At 44.5% G+C, this 21,807-nt stretch overlaps 1 protein-coding gene across 6 annotated transcripts in view; it reads right to left on the bottom strand.

The window, feature by feature from the left end:
• Positions 1-21,807, bottom strand: part of CHD6 (chromodomain helicase DNA binding protein 6) — a 202,145-nt gene that overhangs the window by 14,119 nt on the left and 166,219 nt on the right. For 4 of the 6 annotated variants that reach the window (XR_009048360.1, XM_057701375.1, XM_057701378.1 and 1 more), the window contains 6 exons: positions 18,415-18,544; positions 16,680-16,740; positions 6,633-6,693; positions 5,685-5,901; positions 3,860-4,098; positions 1,250-2,833 (listed from right to left, as the gene is read on the bottom strand). Coding sequence is in view for 5 of the 6 variants with exons in the window: in XM_057701375.1 (XP_057557358.1) it covers positions 1,250-2,833; positions 3,860-4,098; positions 5,685-5,901; positions 6,633-6,693; positions 16,680-16,740; positions 18,415-18,544 (2,292 nt within the window). In the remaining variant the exon portion in view is untranslated. The remainder of the gene's footprint in view (positions 1-1,249; positions 2,834-3,859; positions 4,099-5,684; positions 5,902-6,632; positions 6,694-16,679; positions 16,741-18,414; positions 18,545-21,807) is intronic. The other 2 variants (XM_057701376.1, XM_057701379.1) reach the window with 2 other exon arrangements.

Below are 21,807 nucleotides of genomic sequence, written 5' to 3'. Positions count from 1 at the left end.
ATTTGGTGATTTTCCGCACAACAGAGTTCAAATAGAAATGTACACATGTAATTCCACACGTGGCAGGGACCTCTCGTGTCCTGGGGTGAGGAGGATGGACAAGGTGTGGGCTGGCTCCTCCTGGGTCGGCTGGGGCCACAGGCCGATGAAGCTGCTTTCAGTTTGGTTTCTCTGTCCTCAACCTGGCTGGTGTGCACACTTTCATGTGGGTTCAAAACCTTCCCCAAGTAATCACAAGGCTAAGACCAAAGGTGGGAGTTCAGAAATAAACAGGAAGCAGGACAACCCAGGGAGGGGAGCTGAGCGCCTCTCTCTTTCCCTCATGTCACTGTCCTGGCGGGGAGGGGCCGGCCTGCCTGAATCCCTGGGCATCACTCGGCCCCTGGCACCAGGCCAGGCACCAACAAGGTATTTTTTAGTTTTGTTTTTTTTTTTAAAACAAGGATAAATAGAGCTATCCTTTGTTCACCCTAAATGCCCTCTTTGGGTCTGAAGACATAAATACAACAGTGAAAAAGTTAAATCCTGTTGGTTGTTGCTCAGGATCTCTAATCACTTATGTTCACATTGCTGCAAAGCAGACACAAATCTCAGGGTCACCTAGAGTATCATTTTAAAATCCCTTCCTAAGATTTCTCTATTTAAAAAGATCAAATCTATCTGCGTTTTTGCTGAGCTGCATGTCATTTGGTTATTCTTCTTCCTGTTCAGTTATTTAAAGGAATCTCGCCCCAAAGCGCCGACATCACAACACAGGATTCTGACCATGACGTGAGTAGGTGGCGTGATCTTTGCTCACGTTAATAAAAATCACGCTTATCTGTATTCTTGTGGTGCTCCTGAGAAATTACCTGCACCCTCGTGAAACCGCAGCTTCTTGGCGTTCCCCAGCTGTTCTACTTTACCCAGTTTGTGGCACTTTACCTGGTGGAAGAACAAATTCCTTCCCCTCAACGCCGTGTCTGGCAGCCACCACATAGCAGCACACAGCCCCTGCCCAAATCAAGCAGCTGACTTAGCCAAGGCGCTGTGACTGTCTAGGATCACCCTCGATTTTCTGGAATGATCAGGGTTAAGCTACGCTGCCTCCTTTTCAGACTGAGGTCTGTGACCTTTGCTTTTAAACACACAGCGTGTGCAAGCAGGTCCCTTTCAGAGGCTGTAAAACTCTTTAACACCCGCCATGCCCTCGCCCGCCCTGTCTTGTGAGGACTGGCTTATCCGAGATACAGGGCCCCACGCACCGCACCTCGACTCTGGCAGTCCCCGTCTCTGTCGTCGTCATCTTTACTCTCAAACTCCGTGTCTTCTGCCTTGGGCTCGCTCCCTGCGGGATACGTAGGGAAACCTCGTTTCCCTTCCGCACTGTCTTTCCAGGGTTCTTTCAAACGTTCACGCTTCACCTGAAACGGCTCTGGTAGAACGGAAGCGGCCTGGCCCCCCACTGTGACATTATTGGCTTTGCTTCTGAAGGGGTCTAGGTTGTAACCCTGGGGTTTCTCCACTTCAAACTCATCATTCTCGAGGCCACGCGTCCACCTCTCCACGTGTTTGCAGTGACACTGACAGGCTGCGGAAAGAAAAGCGCCCTGAGGTGCAGGATGCTGGCTTCTGGCTGCCAGGCTTCCTCTCTTGGCTTCGTCCACAAGGAAGCCGCCACGGCTCCTCCCCCCTGCCATCCGAGCGATGGGTTCAGTGAGAGGCGACACCTCCAGCCTTTCCCCTATGCCTGAGGCCAGGTCTGGGGTTTCCTCCTCATTTTCTTCGTCTTCCTCCTCCTCATCGCTGTGGTTCTGACCCAACATCAGTTTACTTTCTAAACTTCTGCTTTCTAATAAATCAATTAGCTGTTGATCTGATGACAGGTTTCTTTTGGAGTCACAGACACTCAGACTGCACATGTCAACAAACCCACTCTCATTTCCTTGGTCCAAGGAAGGCGAGGCTAGGCATTTGGTTTCCAGCTGCCCAATGCTTTCAGGTCTCTGCCCTGCCTCGCTGCAGCAGAGTTCCCCTTCCTTTGAAAGAGACATCAGCAAGTGTTTTCCATTTTTAATGTTCATTTGAGCTACTCCTGCTTCTAAAGCATCCATAAAAGAGGGGCCTGAGGCTATTTCTGCCTCGTGGCCACCAGGCTGGCAGTTCCCATCTCTGCTTGCTGAGACAGCCACGGCATCTTGTCTGGATTCGGTATTGGCACCTGGCCTCTCCTGAAAAGAGCCTGGCTCTTGGCTTAGTGCCTTCTTAGCATACATCATGCTCTCCAAGGACTCAGGCAGCAGACTCTCATCATGGGTGATAGAAATGACATCCTGAACTTTAGAAATAAAGTTTTCACAAGTCATGTCAGATAAGCTGCCCCTGGGTGGACCAAGATGATCATCTCTACCTTCTATTTTCAGTAGATGCTCAGATTCATTTTCAAGGGACTTGGAAGTCCTGCTCATTTGAGTATATGCAAGAGACTCATACAGTTTGGAGTTGGTCTGGTAAAGGCAACAGAGGCTCTCTGGTGCCTGGGAGTCGGTTCTTTTGTGCTGGGCGTAGTTTCTGTAGGCGTCCAGGAAGGAGAGCTGGGGGTCGGTCATGATGTAGTAGTTGGTGCGGTTCAGCCCGTGCTTGGCGGTGCCAATCAGCAGGTCCCGATCGTGCTTCCCACACTCCCACCAGACGGGGAGGTAGAGGCTGGGCCTGCAGAGCTGGAGGCGCTCATGCAGCTGCGGACACTTGAGCACTTGCTCCCGGACCTTCCGCAACAGTTCAATGCGGTACAGGGTTCTTGCGGCCCGTTCTTCAGTGATGGGTTCAACATAGATGCTGGGATCTGGGGGGCCTACAAAGGTGAACACAAAGCCTGTCACTTAAGGTGGCCCTTGGACACTTCCTGCCCACCTAAGCCCCTGCATCTTTGATTTTACAGCTTGACTCCCTGGTTCCTCAGCAAGGCAGGGCCTTAGTGGCCCCACTAAAATGAAAAGCTAGAATAGAAGGGAAGGTTTTTATGAAACACAGACAGACCCAGTGAGGGTGAAAGAAGAGCTTGAAAACTCCAGTTCTGGAAATACTAATTCCCGGTCAATAAGCATGTACTAAGTACCTTCTTACTAGCTACTTTATGGCTGTTACTTAGTTCTCACAAAAGCTCTATGCTATACCATCATCATCCCTGTGTAAGGATGAGGAGGGAGACTCAGATTAGGCAACTTGCTCATGGTGGCAGAACCAGGACTCCAGTCCAAGTCTTGTCAGCATGACTCCAAGGTCTAGATCTATACAGCTCCCTGGTTTTAATGAAGACAGCCTAACTGTGCCACACGGGGGCAAAAGGTGGGGTGTCTGTACATGCTGCCGGCAGCCTAGAATGCACGCTGAGTAGGCTTGTTTCAGCTTTCTTAGAATACAGTCACATGGTCCAGAGAGAGTTAACCTACTGCTACAAGACGGAAGAGGGACTGGGAGGAAGCTACTGCAAATTCCAGCCTGGAAGAAATTTCTCAGAAAGGGTCTCTAGTGGAGCCCAGGAAGTTTAAATGACAGCCACTAATTTTCCGTAGCTACAAGTCAACACATGAGATTAATCTAAGGAAAGTGCAAAATTCACAGTAGGTTAGCATACTTTGGAAAAGGTAATTAATAGTAGTTTCTCAATATCTGTGATATTTTAATCTGAATTTCAATTTGTGTTGGAGTTATTTTAGGAGACAGATTTTATTTTATGAGGGTGGACCAAATTAGAAGTTTGTGGATTTGTGAAAACCCACTAGTCTTTACCTGAATTCTGCATGTAGGCTCCATGTCTATAGTTATGCCTAAAGTAACACTGTACCTTGCAAATAAGTACGTTCTCTCCTTCTCACACCTGGGATACAGTGACAGAGAGGGTCCTCACCACCGTCCTTCCAGGTTGGCAGACGACAGACGTTGCGGCACATGGCCACAAAGCTATAGAAGTAGTGCTCCAGGCTCTCGTCCGACTTCTTGTCCAAACGGGAAATGATGCGAAACTGTGTCCAGTCGAAGGTTTTCTTTTCTTGATCATAAATGACACCAAAGGAAGACACTGTTCTGTAGAAGTCTGCTTGCTCTCTCCTAGTCCACCTAGAGAGGCAATCAGAAAAGGAAAGTAAGCTGTTTTCCCTTTTTCTTCTTTTTTTTTGGTGGGGTGGGGGGTGGGTGGTAAAAAAAGCCAACAACTACTTACTGAGTGCCTACTTGGAGAGTCCAGGAAATCAAGACAGCAGGCAGAGCTGGTCTATTTTACTGTGTATTTTTATTCAAGTTAGGTTGAGCCAAGTGGCTTATAACAAAAACAGCCCCTCAGCCTACCACCACTTTCAAATCATGTGTGTGCACTTGATATCTCTTGATTGATCAATTTTATTTTAGTTGTTTATTATTATTATTATTATTATTTTGGCCGCACTGTGCAGCATGCAGGATCTTAGTTTCCCAATCAGGGATCGAACCTGCGCCCCCTGCAGTGGAAGGGAGGAGCCCTAACCACTGGACACCAGGGAAGTCCCCTTGATTCAGCGACTTTAGAAATTACCTAGTTCATTTCTTCTTGTGGGAGATAAAGATTTTAATTTATATTAAAAGTATTCTATATGCTTAAATATTCTGCCTTATCTCCCTCTGCCGTATGACAACTGAGAATCATAGAATCCTGGAGGGACCTTCTAGACCATTAAATTCACTTCCTTCATTTCACAGATGGAGAAACTGGTCCACAGAGGGGAAGCAACTCCCTTAGCCACCCACCTCCCCAACTCCCATCTCACACTGGCTTTCTCCCTGGTCTTATGTAGGTAGCTTGCCCACAACGATAATCTTTTGTAGAACACAAAGGCTCTCTAGATTCTACATCCTGCAGGATTAAGATAATAACTTAGGGAAATGGGTTACTACACACTCCCAGTCTTTACCAGGAGCTCCTGGGCACGGTTCTTGCCACCCTCAGAGGGAGTTAGCTAGGAGTGGGGTGAGGGGGTCAGTGGAAAAGCGAGAAGCGGGGAAGAAGGGGCTCTGGTTCTCTCTTTGGAGCTAGGTGGGAGAAACTGTTTCCAATTACCAAATTTCATAAAGCCAGGAGTGCACAGAAGCAATCTGAATTCACTGGATGTTACAGTAAAAGGATGGAGAGATATAAAGACTTAAAGAATGCCAGCTTCGTTGATATGTTCTTGTGGCATCACTCCTAGCCTGCACTGGCCTTCGGCAGCCATTTTTAACTTAATGCTCAGATGGGCAAGTAACTCCTTCCTTCTGGGCTGGTATTTTATGGTGCTTACTGCTCTCAAAGCTTGATAAGGACTGGTGGCGACAATAAGACAGCTCTAATGCACACTACTCACTTTGCTGCTAAAAGAATATGACCTGGTACGTGCCGGTGTGGTGTTTAAATAACGTCCCCAAAGACTGGGTCCAACTCAGGGAAGAGGATAAGGTTGGAAAATCACACAAGCCTGGGAACTGTGAACAGAGGGTGTCCTAGATCTCACCAGACTCCCCAGTCAGCTTGACAACACCACTGCAGTTGGAGGCTGGATTTAACTGATCTAGAGAAAACCTGACTCCACACGAGAACACCAGACACCTGCCCTCCAGCTGTCAGTGTTCCCTTTGTCACCTTTACCCTGTGGGCAGCTCAGCATACCCTTCCCCTTCTGGCCACTGGCTTTTACCTCTTCTGGGCTTCCTTGTTGATGAGATCCATCTCTGAGGATCTCCGGAACATCTCTTCCTGGACCCAGTATCCCTGGTTTCCTGGTCCCAGGATTTCAGGTCGGCAGAGCTCCTTGCGGTTACAGCGCTGGTAAATGGTGACCAGGCGTCGGAGACGAGCTGTGAGTGCGGACGAGACTGGCCAGGGCGATCTGTCTGGGTCGGAGCCATCCTGGGCTTCAAACATCAGTGAGGATATTAGTATTTACAAACGGAACTGAAACAAGGGCGACTGGGTTTTTTGGTTGCTGTTCTTCCCCTTTGTTTTAAGAAAACTAAAGCTGACTCAGTAACTTAATGGAAGTAGCTGCTGTTTAACCATCAGCTCAGGAGCTAGGCAGAGCTGGAAGGGCTGTGCCTGTGCTTGAGAAGTAGCTTTAGGTGTGGTGGGCTCTGTTCTCTCTCCAATGCAAATGTGCCCCTCTGTGGGGGCAGAACTAACTCAAGGGCCTTGCTCTAAGGCACTGGACTAAGTGTACCCTCTGGGGCTGTTTCCATTTAGAGCTACGGGCCTTTGCGTAGCTGGGCCTTTCAAACACCAAAGCCTCCATTAAGTTTCAATTTTTAGAAAAACAAACAATCAAAAGAACAAACCAAATACCCCTAACTTTTCTCAAAAGAAAAAAAAAAAAAATCAATGAAACCACGATTCCTTTTTATCTCTCAGACTCCATCCTGACTTCATTTCACTGTTGAATTTCAGTGCCAGGCGGAGGAAGCTGGCCAGAGCCACGTTAAAGCTCCATGTGTGACACCAGCAGAGTTTTGATGAAGGTCAACATAACTGGCTTTTAAAAACAGCCTCCTTAAAAAAACAGTATTTTTTTTCTTTTCATTACACATGAACTCCAGGATAACTACAAACAGGGACCTTACTTTTCTTTGCCTTCAGAAGGACACAGTCTCACCTGCCCGGCCGTCATCCTTCTTTTCACCCAAAATGCCATCACCTCCATCACTGGAACTCTCCTAGGGAGAAATGAAGTCACACCATCAGCAAACCTGCAGCTCAGAAGAGACCAACTCAGATACCCAGTTCCTATACAGAAGGAGTAAAGATGCACAAGAGACATCCCCGCCCGGGAACATCTCAAACATCAGGATGGTCCCTGATGAATAAAGCTTACTTATGCACAGTCTTAAGAGAGCCAGAAAGCAGTTTATTTAAAGTAAGCAATTTTTTTTTTCCTGGAATTGTGTGGAATGATTCTGCCTGTAGGGAATGAGCTTGAAGAATGATGAACTGGCACGCTCCCTCAGCAACGACGTTTTACACGCACTATTTCAGTTGTGAGTTTAAATATTTGCTTTACCATCACCACTTGCAATCTGATACTGTCATTTCATAAAGCATGTGCCTGCATTTCTGGATTTCTGCTGTGAGAAAGTGTCACGCTCTTGTTCATTATGCTGCGTTTACTTCACAGCAATAGACGCTATTTTCCTAAAACACGACTGCTCCAGACAGGAGACCCGATGGCGCAAACTTCCAGGAATTTAAAATTAAAATCATGATCTGAGGCTGAGAATATGAAGTAATATCGCAGGCACAGAGCTTATCCAAGTTGGAGTATATGTCAAGCTGGCTCCAGCGGATTCCTTTATGAACTTCAAAGGCTCCTTACACTCAAAGCATGTGGGAGTTTGGGGATGGGCGAAGAGACAGTGCTAGTCTTCAACTGGACTCCATTTTCAACACAAAAACTTTTTTTTTTTTACTGAAACAAAGCTGACATATTATATTAGTTTCAGGTGTAGAGCACAGTGACTCGGTATCTTTATACACTACGAAATGATCACCCCAAAGGTGTACTCACTATCTGTCATCACACAAAATTATTCCAGCATTACTGACTACATGTCCTGTGCAGGACATCACACCCCTGTGACTTGTTTATTTTATAACTGGAAGTTTGTACCTCTTAATCTCCACGTATTTCACCCATTTCCCCACCTAACTTCTTGTTTTTCTGACAGGCACCTTTTGACTTGAATGACAGGTGAGAATAACCCTGGGATTCATGACTTGGGCCGTGGTGGAACACAGGGTCAGGTCAGAATAAGGGTCAGCAATCTGCAGCCTGTAGACTGTTTTTGTGTGGCCCTGAAGGTAAGAATGGTTTTTATATTTTTAAAGGGAAGAAGAGGAGGAGGAGGAGGAAGGAAGGGAGGAGGAGGGAGGAGGGGGAGGGGGAGAAAGAGAAGGAGGCGGCGAAGGAGAAGATGTGACAGAGACTCGACTGGCCCCCAGGCCTAAGATATTTACTGTCTGGTCCTTTACAAGAAACTGGGACACACAGCCCAGCACAGCAGTACCTCTGCTCAGGAGGGATGGACAGACACCCATGACTGCCAGTAGTTAAAATTCAAACCACTCTCTTGGGCCCCTAATACTGTGGAAGGAGACGTGAAAGAGAAAACCCTGAAAAGGCAGAGGGGCAGGGGTGCATTTTCTGAATGTATTTCTTTCTCACTAGAATAGTGATAATAGCTGACGTTACCGAGAACTGTGTGTTATGGTGCAAAACCCTTTATATGGCTCATCTCCTTTAGTCATCAGAACTGCTTCCCCAGGTAGAAACTATTATTATCCTCCTTTTACAGATGCAGAAAACAAGCCCTAGAAAGTTCTGTAACTTGCCAAGGTCACATGGCTACCAAGGGACAGAGGTGGGTTTCAAATATAGTAGTCTGATGAGAGCCTGAACTTTAACCACTGAGCTGTCCAAAAAAGAGCAAAAAGAGAGTCCCGTTGATAATTCGATTTAGAGAGTGAAACATATTTAGAATCGGAGAACACTAGTTTAATCTCCCTTCTTTGGCCACAACTGTTTCCTGCCATGCAGTGTCAGTGAAGAGAGGAAACCTCAAGCTGATCCACTGTACTATCCTGAAGTGGCACTTAAACATGCTGTCACAGCCTTTCCCATCATTTAGGAAGTTAAAAAATAAGCAAAAACCAACCAACCATGCCTTATGTCCTTTCCTGCCACAGAGAACATTTTTGAATATCCTCACAGTACCCAATGAAGACCCTTAGAATGCTGAAAGCTGCAACTATCGACACTTCTAGACTGAGAAACGTTCTACAGCCTGAGAAATGTGGGAGTCGCTGCTGTGCTCCTTATTATGACATATAGGCGGCTGTCGTGGGCACCACCATACCCCGAAATCACAGGGGTAGCTTGGTGTGAGGCAGACACACATGACATGCAGGCTTCTTTTCCAGTCTCTCTAATGGTTTCTGTTGGCCTCAGGCAAACTCTCAAGTAAGGAAGGATTCTAGTATCAGTAAGTGCCTTTCTGTCTCCTGCCCTCTCTTGATGGTAGGCCCCCCTCTCTAGCAATGACAAAGGAGAAGACCTGGCTTAGCAACAGCCAAAGTGAAAAAGATGTCATACTCTTATGGTCACAACCAATTTAATGTGAGTGTGTGACAGACTGGGACTGCAGGAAGCACATGGAAAGCCCTGTCTCTGAACATGTAGTATCCTAGCTTCTGCCTCTGTGAATCAATCTGAAAGAAATATTCATCTCAGAAGAACTATGAATCAATCATTTGAGAGCAGGGTCCCAGAGAGTGCTCACAGTAAGACTGTCAAAGCAAAGGCAATGGACTGGTTCCAACCTCCAGTTTCTCCATCTTGAGCACACCGCCTCTGTTCGGCGTCTGACAGTCCACTGCTCTCTGGCCTTGGGCAAGCTGTTTCCATCTCTCTCAAGCTCATTTCCTCATTTGCAAAATAGAGATAATAATACTTTACAGGGTGATTGTGGGGTACAAATGGGTTGATTATGCCAAGCGTGTAACCAAACGCTGGCACAAAGCCGATGTCCGATATACAGCCTTGGGCACCGAGGAGATACCCACGCCCAGGCCCGACTGCTGGAGGGCCCTCAGTATGTCTACCTTTCAACCGAAGTGCGTTCTCTAAGCACAGCTTCATGACACAGTGGAAAACAGCAGCAGTAACAACAAAAGTCTACAGGTCAGTAAATGGCCAGATGTTATATTGAGTACTTGATATGTGTTTTCCCCATTTATTCATTCTAAATAACTAAATGACCCTTCTTAGACAGAAGGAAATTGCAGAATGGGAGGTTGATAATCTTATCTAATACTACATACAGTTATTAAGTGGTGAAGATGGAATTCCAACTTAGAAGGCCTGACCCCAGATGAGGAGCTCTAACCACTGTGCTGTACTGCCTCTGGTGGCTGAAGACACACGTGGCTGTATCAAACGTAGTCAGTCACTAAGAGTAACTTAGCTCCACATGTGGCACTTCTCTGCCGTGGGTGCAGGGCTGTTTCCTGATTTGAGAGCAGCAGATCCTCGCTGCTTGTGGCTGCTCCTCCAGGCCTGGCTGCCTCCCCTCTTTGGTCTGGTTGCCTCCCCTCTTTGGTCTGGTTGTGACTAAAAGAAACCCCAGGACCAACAGAGCAGCGATGAGCTGCCTTCCTGCATTTGCTTGCCAGGAACTGTGCTGGATTCAGGAGCTCCGACAGTGGGAAGGATGGAGTCCTTATTTGTCTAGAGTCCACGTTCTGGCCGTTAAGAGAGACATAAGTAAGCACTGGCCATGCAGTTTGATGAGTGCTCCTACACACACTGGGAAAACCAGAAAGAGTCACCAACTCTGCCAGGCCCAAATCAGGTAGAGGAAAGACATCTGAGAAGTGACTTTTGAGCTTCAGGTTGAAGGACACAGGACTCTGCCAGGAGGAGAACATAAAAGCTCTTTGTGTACAGGTAAGGTGCACAAAGGCACAGTTAAAAAGATCCCACAGCAGTTTTCATTTTGCAGAAAAAAAATCAAGCTTCTTACTACCTTAATAAATTTCTTGTAGAAAGCAGATACACATCAAATGTCATTAACATAAAATTCAAGGATTTTATAATGGAAAGACTGCAGCAATTAGAAAAAGATGTGAACGGGGAGACATTGCTCTTGGCTAGTATGACTTCCTTTGCAGCTCATTAAAACTATTTGAGTTTCTCCCTGTCTAGAATGGGGATAAGAATAATGTCTAACTGAAGGGGAAAGTGCTTTGTAAGCTTGGAAGTACTCCATCTACATTCAAATATCACTGTTTGAGTTCAGAGACCCCTCAAACCCTCAACTCATAAGAATAGAGTCATTGTTCAGTTCCTCACTGAACTTTTTTCTTTTTCTTTTTTAATAAATTTATTTATTAATTTTATTGGCTGTGTTGGGTCTTTTTTGCTGTGCGCAGGCTTTCTTTTTAGTTGTGGTGAGTGGGGGCTACTCTTCGTTGTGGTGCACGGGCTCCTCGTTGCCGTGGCTTCTCTTGTTACGGAGCATGGGCTCTAGGCACGTGGGCCTCAGTAGTTGCAGCACATGGGCTCAATAGCTGTGGCTCATGGGCTCTAAAGCGCAGGCTCAGTAGTTGTGGCACACAGGCTTAGTTGCTCCGCGGCATGTGGGATCTTCCTGGAGCAGGGATCGAACCCGTGTCCCCTGCATTGGCAGGCGGATTCTCAACCACTACGCCACCTAGGAAGCCCCCTCACTGAACTTTTCTTACAGTGGGATTTGACCATTTTAGGCACTAAGTTTCCCTGTGGGAGTTTTTTCTTAGTTCACTTTGCATAGGACCTCACCTTCCTTTTACAGAGAGCAACTGTGGTAGGAAGTGCTGTTGGTGGGAATGTAAATCGGTACAGCCACTACAGAAAACAGTATGGAGGTTCCTCAAAAAACTAAAAACAGAACTATTGTATGACCCAGCAATTCCACTCCTGGGTACATACCTGGAGAAAACTATAATTCAGAAAGATACATGCACCCCAACGTTCATTGCAGTGCTATTTACAATAGCCAGGACATGGAAGTAGCCTAAATGTCCACCAACAGAGGAATGGATAAAGAAGATGTGGTACATATATAAAATGGAATATTACTAAGCCATAAAAAGGAATGAAAGTGGATCATTTGCAGAGACGTGGACAGACCAAGTGACTGTCACACAAAAGGAAGTAAGTCAGAAAGAGGAAAACAAACACTGTATATTAACGCCTTTATGTGGAACTTAGAAAAATGGTACAGATGAACTTATTTGCAAAGCAGAAATAGAGACAAAAATGTAGAGAGCAAATTTATGGATACCAAGGAGGGGAAGGGGAGAAGGGATGAACTGGGAGATTGGGATTGACATATATACACTACTATGTATATAATAGATAACTAATGAGAACCTACTGTATAGCACAGGGAACTCTCCTCAGTGCTCTGTGGTGACCTAAATGGGAAAGAAATCTAAAAAAAGAGGGGATATATGTATACGTAACTGATTTACTTTGCTGTGCAGCAGAAACTAACACAACATTGTAAAGCAACTATAGTCCAATAAAAACTAATAAAAATAAATAAACTATGTATAAAAACCCAATTATGGAGATAAGCATTACCAGATTAAAGTGTTTTAATTTCTAAAAAAAAAAAAACATTTAAAAATTTAAAAAAAGGATAACAAGAGAATACTATGAACAATTTAACACACATAAATTTGACAATGTAGAGGAAATAGACCAGTTCCTTGGAAAATACAAACTACCACAACTTACCCAACATAAAATAGGTAACTGGATTCATAATGTGAAAACTGCCCCCAAAAGGAACCTCCAGGCCCAGATGGTTTCTCTGGAGAATTCTACGAAATATTTAAAGCACTAATACCAGTTTTAGATAAACTCTATCAGAAAATAGGAGAGTAGGGAATATCTAATTCATTTCCTGATATCAAAACCAGATGAAGACAGTACCAAAAGACAACTACACACCAGTATCTCTCATGACTATAGATGCAAAACTCCTCAACAAAACATTAGCACATGGAATTCAACAATAAGATTTATACACCATGATCAAGTAGAGTTCATCCCAGTTTATGTGGGGATGCAAGGCTGGGTCAGCATTTGAAAATCAGTGTAATATAATGATTACAGCTAAATAAGAAAAACCACACGATTAATAAGCTAAATAAGAAAAACCACATGATCATATTAAAAGGTACAAAAATGCATTTGACAAAATTTACAATCCACTCATGTTAAAAATTCTCAGAAAACTAGGAATACAGGTGAATGGTCTCATCTTTGATAAAGAGCATCTACAAAAAACCTAGAGCTAAGCTTATACTTAATGATAAAAGACAATCTCTTCCTTCTATAGTCTATTTGAGTATCGATCAGATAGAAATAAAACTATAACTATTTGCAGATGACATGATTATTGATATAAAAAAATCTCAAGAAACCTAAAAAAATCTCCTAGAACTGATAATTGAGTTCAGCAAGGTTGCAGAATACGAGATAAACATAAATATAACACCATTTACAATCACTCCAAAGAAAATGAAATACGAAGATGTAAATCTACAAACATGTAGAGGACTTCTTTGCTGAAAAACTACAAAACGGTCATAAAAGAAATCAAAGGTTGAAATAAGTGGAGAGAGAGATAGGATGCTTTGGTATAGTAAAAAATCAATAGAGTAAAGATGTCAATTCTCCCCAATGTGATATATAGGCTTAATGCCACTCCTATCAAAATTCCAGCAAGAATTATTACTATTATTTTTGGGGGGGGCCACATGGCATGAGAGATCTTAGTTCCCCGACCAGGGATTGAACCCATGCCCCATGCATTGGAGTCTTAACCACTGGACTGCCAGAGAAGTCCCAAGAATTGTTACAGCTATGAATAAGATTCCTCTAGAACTTATATGAAAAGGCAAAGGAACAAGAAGAGCTAGAACAATTTTGAAAAAGAAGTGGACTTCTTTTACCCAATCTTAAGACTTATAACTACAGTAATTGATACTAGGATATGCTATTGGCAGAGGAAAAGACAAATGGATCAATGGAACAGAATAGAGAACCCAGAAACATAGCCACACAAATATGCTCAACTGATCTGACAAAGGAGCAGAAACGATTCAATGAAGTAAAGAGAGTTTTTTTTTTAAAGAAATGATTCCAGAACAACTGGACATCAACAGGTTAAAAAAAATGAACTTCGAATTCTCTCCATTTAATAAAAAATAACTTAAAATGGATCACAGACTTAAATGTGTAACTATAAAACTTCTAGAAAAAAACAGAAGAAAATCTTCAAAATCTACAGATAAGTAGAGTTATTAGACTTGACGGCAAGAGTGAGATTCATACAAGGAAAAGCTGAAAGAAAAGTTGCACTTCATCAAAGTTAAAAATGTTTTATATATGGAAACTAAAAAAATGGTACTGATGAACCCAGTGACAGAGCAAGCATAAAGATGCAGATATGGAGAACGGACTTGAGGACATGGGATGGGGAGTGAAGAGGAAACTGGGACAAAGTGAGAGAGTAGCACTGACATCTATACACTACCAAATGTAAAACAGATAGCTAGTGGGAAGCTGCTGTATAACACAGGGAGACCAACTCGATGATGGGTGATGACTTAGATGGCTGGGACAGGGAGGGTGGGAGGAGTTGTGGGAAGGAGGGGATAAGGGGCTATATGTATAAATACAGCTGATTCACTTTCTTGTAAAGCAAAAACTGGCACAACAGTGTAAAGCAATTATATTCCACTAAAGAGCTGAAAAAAATTAAAAATGTTTGCTTCACAAAAGAAAATATGAATAGGATAAAAAGACAAACTACAGGGTGGGAGAAAATGTTTGTAAACCACGTATCTGACAAAAGACTAGTATCTGGAATATGTAAAGAACTCTCAAATAGTAAAACAAAGAAATAATGCAATTAGAAAATGGGCAAAAGACATGAGGAAATATTTCACTGATAACATATACATATGGCAATCAAGCATATAAAAAGATGTTAAATGCCATTAGCCATTAGGGAAATGCAAATTGAAACCACAAGTTAACTACACACCAATCAGAACGGCTCAATTAAAAATCAGTGACACAGCGAAAGAAACCACAAGCAAGACAAGAAGACAGCCCTCAGAATCGGAGAAAATACTTGCCAACGAAGCAATGGACAAAGGATTAATCTCCAAAATACACAAGCAGCTCATGCAGCTTAATACCAAAAAAGCAAATAACCCAATCCACAAATGGGCAGAAGACCTAAATAGACACTTCTCCAATGAAGACATACAGATGGCCAACAAACACATGAAAAGATGCTCAACATCACTAATCATCAGAGAAATGCAAGTCAAAGCCACAATGAGGTATCACCTCACACCCATCAGAATGGCCATCATCAAAAAATCTAGAAACAATAAATGTTGGAGAGGGTGTGGAGAAAAGGGAATTCTCCTGCACTGTTGGTGGGAATGTAAGTTGGTACAGCCACTATGGAAAACAGTTTGGAGGTTCCTTAAAGAACTAAAAATAGAACTACCATATGATCCAGTAATTCCACTACTGGGCATATACTCAGAGAAAACCATAATCCCAAAAGAAACATGTACCACAATGTTCACTGCAGCACTATTTACAATAGCCAGGACATGGAAGCAACTGAAGTGCCCACCAACAGATGAATGGATAAAGAAGATGTGGCATATATATATACAATGGAATATTACTCAGCCATAAAAAGGAATTAAATGGAGCTATATGTAACAAGGTGGATAGACCTAGAGTCTGTCATATGGAGTGAAGAGAAAAACAAATACTGTATGCTAACTCATATATAAAGAATTAAAAAAAAAAAAAAAGGTACTGATGAACCCAGTGACAGGGCAAGAATAAGGATGCAGATGCAGAGAATGGACTGGAGGACATGGGGTTGTGGGGGCGGGGGGTGAAGGGGAAGCTGGGACGAAGTGAGAGAGTAGCATAGACATATATACATTACCAAATGTAAAACAGACAGCTAGTGGAAAGTTGCTGTATAACAAAGGGAGATCAACTCGATGATGGGTGATGCCTTACATGGCCAGGACAGGGAGGGTGGGAGGGAGTCGCGGGAGGGAGGGGATATGGGGATATATGTATAAATACAGCTGATTTACTCTGGTGTACCTCAAAAGCTGGTACAAGAGTGTAAAGCAATTATTTTCCAATAAAGAGCTTGAAGAAGAAAAAAATCAGTGACAACACCAAAAGCCAGTGAAGATGAGGAAAAATGGTGAGAGTGTAAAACGGTACAGCCACTCTAGAAAAGTTTGTCAGTTTCTTGAGAATACTAAACGTGTAACTACTATATGACGCAGCAATTTTACTCCTGGACATTTATCCCAGAGAAATGGAAATGTAACTTCACACCAAATCTGTATGCAGATGTTTACAGAGGTATTCACAATAGTGAAAAACTGGACACAACCCAGATGTCTTTCAGTGGATGAATCGTGAAATACTACTCAGTGATAAAGGAGTGAATTACTGTTAGAGACAACAATCTGGATCAATCTACAGGGAATTATGCTGAGTGACAAAAGCCAGTTCTCAAAGGTTACATACTGTATGGCTCCACTTATATAATATTCCTTACATGACAAAACTACAGAGGTACAGAATAGGTCAGTGGTTGCCAGCGATTAAAAAGGACGTGAAGGCAGGAGGGACGTAGATGTGGCTATGAAAGGGCAACATGATGGTCCTTGCGGCCATGGAAATGTCCTGTATCTTGATCCTATCAATGTCCACATCCTGGCTCTGATACTGAACCACAGTTTTGCAAGATGTCCCCATTATGGGAAACTGGGTAAAAGGTACACAAGATCACCCTGTACTGTATCTTACAATTTCATCTAAAATCTACAGTCACCTCAAAAGCAAAAGTTTCATTAGAATAAAAGTGCAAAGCTGTCTGTGAGTTGACAATTTTTACAATAAAATGCTGGGGAAAATGCAATGCGAATGCAACAATGTAGTCGAGTTCCCAAAGACCAATACACCGAGATGGGGATTTCTCTCCTGATATTGAAGATCGTATGGACTACCAGCACAGCACACTTGACTCACCATTTGTTTCTGGAGGCCATCTGCTTTGTCTTCTGTACTGTCCTCTTTATCCGTGTTGCCTCTAAATAAAATTTCAAAAAAATAAAATAAAAAAGTAAAAAGTATCACACACCACCTAGGAGCTATTCTGCAACCAGGATAGTTGCACGAAAACCCCCTAAATCACTGACTAAAGAGAATATTAGTAGATCCCTTTCCCCACAGGCCTCAAAATCTCGGTTTTCCCAGTGTTATCACGTCTATGAGCAATGACCTCCACTCAAGTGAGACTTCAGCACGAGACTCAGGATCTACTGAGACAAGTTCAGAAGCCAGCGAGTCAACAATGATGCTATCTTTCAAAAGGTAATTACTTCCCATCAAAAACTATCTGAATATGTGGTTTTAATTAAAGAACAGACTCCAGAGACTGACTGATGGCTGTGCAAACCAAGAGTCCTGACGTGCTGACCCCAGATCCCACAGTAGGATGAGTTTCCAGGCAGAATCGCTCACGCTTAGCAGCTGTCACTTCCTCGAAAGGGAGCCCTGCTGTGCCTGCTAAGGAAGGACACGGCCGCTGGACTGTCAGCAGCCCACCTCTAGATTAGCTGCCTAATGTCTTCTCTCTTGTGAGCTTAACTACTGCTGATGCCTATCTGCTTTTCGCGATTCCTAGTAAAATCAACTTTGAAGGATTCCTGTCTCAAATATTCTTCTCTTTGTTGCTCAGGTCCTAGAGGCAGAAGGAACCTCCTACCTTCATTGCTTAACCACAGAAAAGAACAGCCGCCCCACAAAGATATAAGCTTTAAGCCACATTCAGGTACCTCTCCCAGGCAGTGTTTTCCCCGACCCCGTGAGCCCTACCAGTCCTTTGGGAATCTGTTAGCATCTCTCTGAACGCACCTGTATTATCTTTGAGGCAGAGAGGCTATGTTATGATAGCTAGAGTGTTCATCAGGGGCTAAGGACAGATGAAAAATGCATTTCATCCTGTTCTCAGCTTTAGCAGATGGTTAGGGGGCCTGGCATTGTGTACTCTTATGTCCAGGCTTGCCTGTGGCCCTAGGAAATGCTACTTTTGGGGAGAAGATCAGGCCAAAAGCTTACCAAACACAGTCTAAGAAACATATGCTATGTTTTCCAAATATATACATAAATATATGAAAACTACAGCTTTTGGTTCTTTGTATAGCTCTCCTATGAATTTACACATTTGGGGGTTATACCAAAAGTAAATAAAACTTGACAACGGGGATGCCTCCGTACTTTTTTGCACACAACCCAGTGACAAGGCCTGAATGCCACGGCCATCCAGCAATGGCTCCTAAGTCCACCTCTCTCTTGGACCATGCGATCCTTAGAAAATGCTGGAATTTCATCTCAAGCATTTGGAGGACAGGAAGCCTGAACTTGCTGTGCCTCTTCTTCACTTTCTGCCAGGTATGAGAAGTTGTGAGACATCTGAATTGTTCCTTGAGAATCTCTGACCAGACAAGCCTGGTTAAGGAGTAGGGCAGGATGGAGGGCAGCTTGGGGAACCCGTGAAGGACAGGAACTGGTATTTGGTTCAAAGTGTTTGGGATTCAAGGGGAAAGCCTGAGGCATCGTAGGATGTAACCAAAGCAGCAACTCTGGAAGGCAGTTCAGGTTTAAGGGAGATCCCAGACTGTAAGGAAGAGACTATGAGAGTACATGGTCAAAGATGACAGTGTGACAAGTCACATCGTGGTTGGCCCGTGCAGCCTCTCACCTTTCGGGAACGTCTGGGGTCCCATCTGTAACACCCTGTTCTGCAGAAAGGGACTTCTCATCCGGCATCCCAACCTTCTCCAGGAAGCACAGTGCTGGGTCTGCTCTCATGGCATTGTACCTCTCGTAACCTGATGGGTGGTAACAAGGGACAATAAGGTCATGACAAGGTCACGTCCACTGTTAAGTAAAAAAGCAAGACAAACAAACAAAATACTATTTAATAACTGGATCCTGTAAGATTTCCTGTACGGGGAAGATTCTTGCACTGAAGTGGACACCTTTGAGTAAGTAGTGCCTGCCCAAAAATGAAAGCTGATGTAAATATTCTGTATCCATGAAAACACATAATATACAGATACAATTTCCCCTTGTTTGCTTCTTTTGGACAGCAAGGCAATCAGGCAGGCTGGTTTTGCAACTTCCTCCCCTCACCACCCCCCCACAACTTTGGACAGACTGTTATCTTGTCAACTCCTGAACGGGCCTAGTTTTCTTATGGTTCAATTTTATCCCATGTGTTAGAAAGGGAAGCTGAACGAAGCTATGGGTGGAAAGGATGAAATACAAAGAGGACTACTGTGATTGTCGACTAGATTAAAATGGACCTGTTCCCTTTATATTCACAAACTCAGTATGAAGTCCTAACCCACTGGCCAGGGCTTTGGGACTGCCTCTCATCGTGTCCCCAGGGTCAACAACAGATGGGAGATTTCTGACCCAGAAGCGAGACCTCAGGTGGAAGGCAAAACAATGAAAAAATATCCCTTTTAATTTAATAACGCCATGTATAAGAATTTATTATTATTTTATTGACTCTAATTAATCCTATAATGAGACAGGAGTATTTGGTCACAGTTACTGTCATATCGAACTATTTTGGGGGAAACTCCTTCATGATCACCAAAACTCTAGCAAAGTCAATTTCTAGCTCTGTAGTATGTACAGAGAGACCCCACCACAGGTGATGGAAGATGCTGTACCTAAAATGAGAACTGGCTTGGGTGCTAATAACAGACTTGATTTTACTCTGCTGGGCGTTCCCCTCTATGCTGGTTTTTGTTCTGGTATCACTGTGGACACTGTTCTAGCCTCCACCTGCAGGCAGCACCTGGTACTTTTTCTCTGAGGAGCTGCAGGTACTTTATCTTTTAATCCAAAATGACTCTTTTGCCATCTCCACGACAGGTGCTGCCTGCACGAGGCATATGGTAGGAGAAACTGGTGCCTTATGTTCCTCTTTATTCACTTATTCCTTAGGGCAATTGTTGGATTACTGTAAGCCTCTCTCATGAGACTGTGGGCTCCCCAAGGCGGAGTCTGTATCATTATATATTCAGTACCTAGCACAGGGCCTGACACCACGTGCACTCAACAAACAACTGATGGCATGTGTCACTTTGGCCCAGATTCTCTTCTAAGACTCATTGTAGAAAGAACCGTTCTCACCCTCTCCCCATGTTCCACCTCAGCTCACATCACAACAGAAAGGCCTTCCATGCTCCTGCTCTCTTGAGGACGTGCCTGCCATCACCTCCACCTGCCCCTCCCCAGAAAAAGAAGGACGCTTCATCTCATAGCTGAGACGGTGAAAGCTTCCTCCTCTGACCCTTTACCATCGAGGGAGGTTAACTGTCCGTGAGTCTCCTGCCTTCACACACTCTGCGCTGGACAGGGCTGGAAGCAGGCCCGTTCCTCCAAGTGCCTACTACCTGGGTGAGTTTCTAACCTGCAGACTTCTTCTTGTCATATGGAGGCCTGAAATCTAGACAAATTTGGCATTTCTATTTCTCAACCAGCTATCAACCTGGAGGTGAGGAAGAGTGATCCAGTTCCCTAGAAAACCCTAACAACTGTCCTGAAGAGAGAGTAATAGGAGCTGTAAGAGCAACACAAAGACATAAACAGTGGCGTGACAGGCGGCGTAGACTGCTTGCCTCTCTCCACTTAGTCTAGAAGTTCCTCTGTAAGAATATGAACAGAAATACTAAAACCCATAGCTTGGTGAGTATTTTCATAAATCCAGGCTGCCCTAGAGGGGCGGCAGCTGTCTCTTAATGTGTTTAAGAGCTATCTATTGCATCGTTCAGAACAGATTTGCGGCACAGTCCTTCCTGCTGTAAGTGGAGGCCCGAACCAAAGACTCAGCCAATTCTTCCATGGTGGTCAGCTCGGAGAAGGAAACGGGGCTTCAGTCCTCTGATCTAAGCAGGGTCCCAGCAGGCTACACCTGGGGTGGACTAAAAGATCCACAAAATCTCAGACAGCTGCGTGTTTCTTAACAAAAAAATGGCTGCAGCTCTACAGCTCATGCTGCCTCTAGGGCATGGAGGCGAGGCAGAGAGAACTCCTGATAGAGCTTTGAAAAACAGAAAACACCAGACAGCTTGGCTCTCTGAAAATGTCACATCCCCACCAGCTGCTGGGTATCTGGGAGTTTGTCACCTGGTAAGACACACGGCATGGGTTTCGTTACCCTGTGGAGAGGGCTGCTACGTGGGGGGATGAGGTGTGTTATCCACGTGAGGAGAGGTCTAAGCCTAGGCTCATGCAATGTCTGCTGGGAAGCACTCTGCCAGGAGCAGGATCTGATTTGGACTCTGCAAGACACCAAAGAAGATGGGCCCACGGAGCATCTGTCCAACCCAGGCTAGGTTTGACTCCAGTGTCACTGTCCAACTACACGGGTCTGGTCCCATCCACGAGTGAGCCAGTCTGCACATGTGGCTTCACACCAGCCCCCGCCCACCCCCCCAGCACTGGGGACAGAGGCTAGGTCTTCCCCATCTTCACAGCGTGTCTGCGAAGCTCATCACATACCACACCAGGCGCTGCAGGCATCACCTCCCCGGTACCTGCCCCTCAGCCCTGACTCTGAACACCAGCGCTCCCTCCACTGGGATCTGCGAAGAGCCTGAATGGAATGGGTGATGCACCATCTTCAGGTCTCGAAGGTGTGCTCAGGAAACACTTAGGAATTATGAACTTATACTCCCCAAAACTGCTCCATTCAGCAGAAGAGTTTTAGATTTGGGAGTAACTGTAGACGTCACCGGGTGGACCCTCTACCATTTCGGATAACAGACTAAGATTGATCATTGTGTAATGACCCTCTTTATCCCAAATTACGCTTTTGGCTTTAAAGACTTGGTATGATATTGCCTTTGTGTACCAGGTTTTTTGTTTTGTTTTGTTTGAGCTGTTGTGAGGATGTGCCTGGCGTGTCATCTTCCCCATTAGGTGTCGACCTCATTCTGTCCCCCATCTCACCTTCTTTCGTGTCTCCATTTCTTCATCTCTCAGGAGTGTGTTCTTCCAGCTCTGCCTCCCTGAGCCAGCCAGAGAGACCTATCTTGCCCTCCTTGCCAGTAGGGGCTTGTTTCCCACTTCTGCA

This window comes from Hippopotamus amphibius, chromosome 12 (assembly GCF_030028045.1).
Source record: "Hippopotamus amphibius kiboko isolate mHipAmp2 chromosome 12, mHipAmp2.hap2, whole genome shotgun sequence".
Lineage (NCBI taxonomy): Eukaryota > Metazoa > Chordata > Mammalia > Artiodactyla > Hippopotamidae > Hippopotamus > Hippopotamus amphibius.
This window is presented reverse-complemented; position numbering and strand designations above follow the sequence as displayed.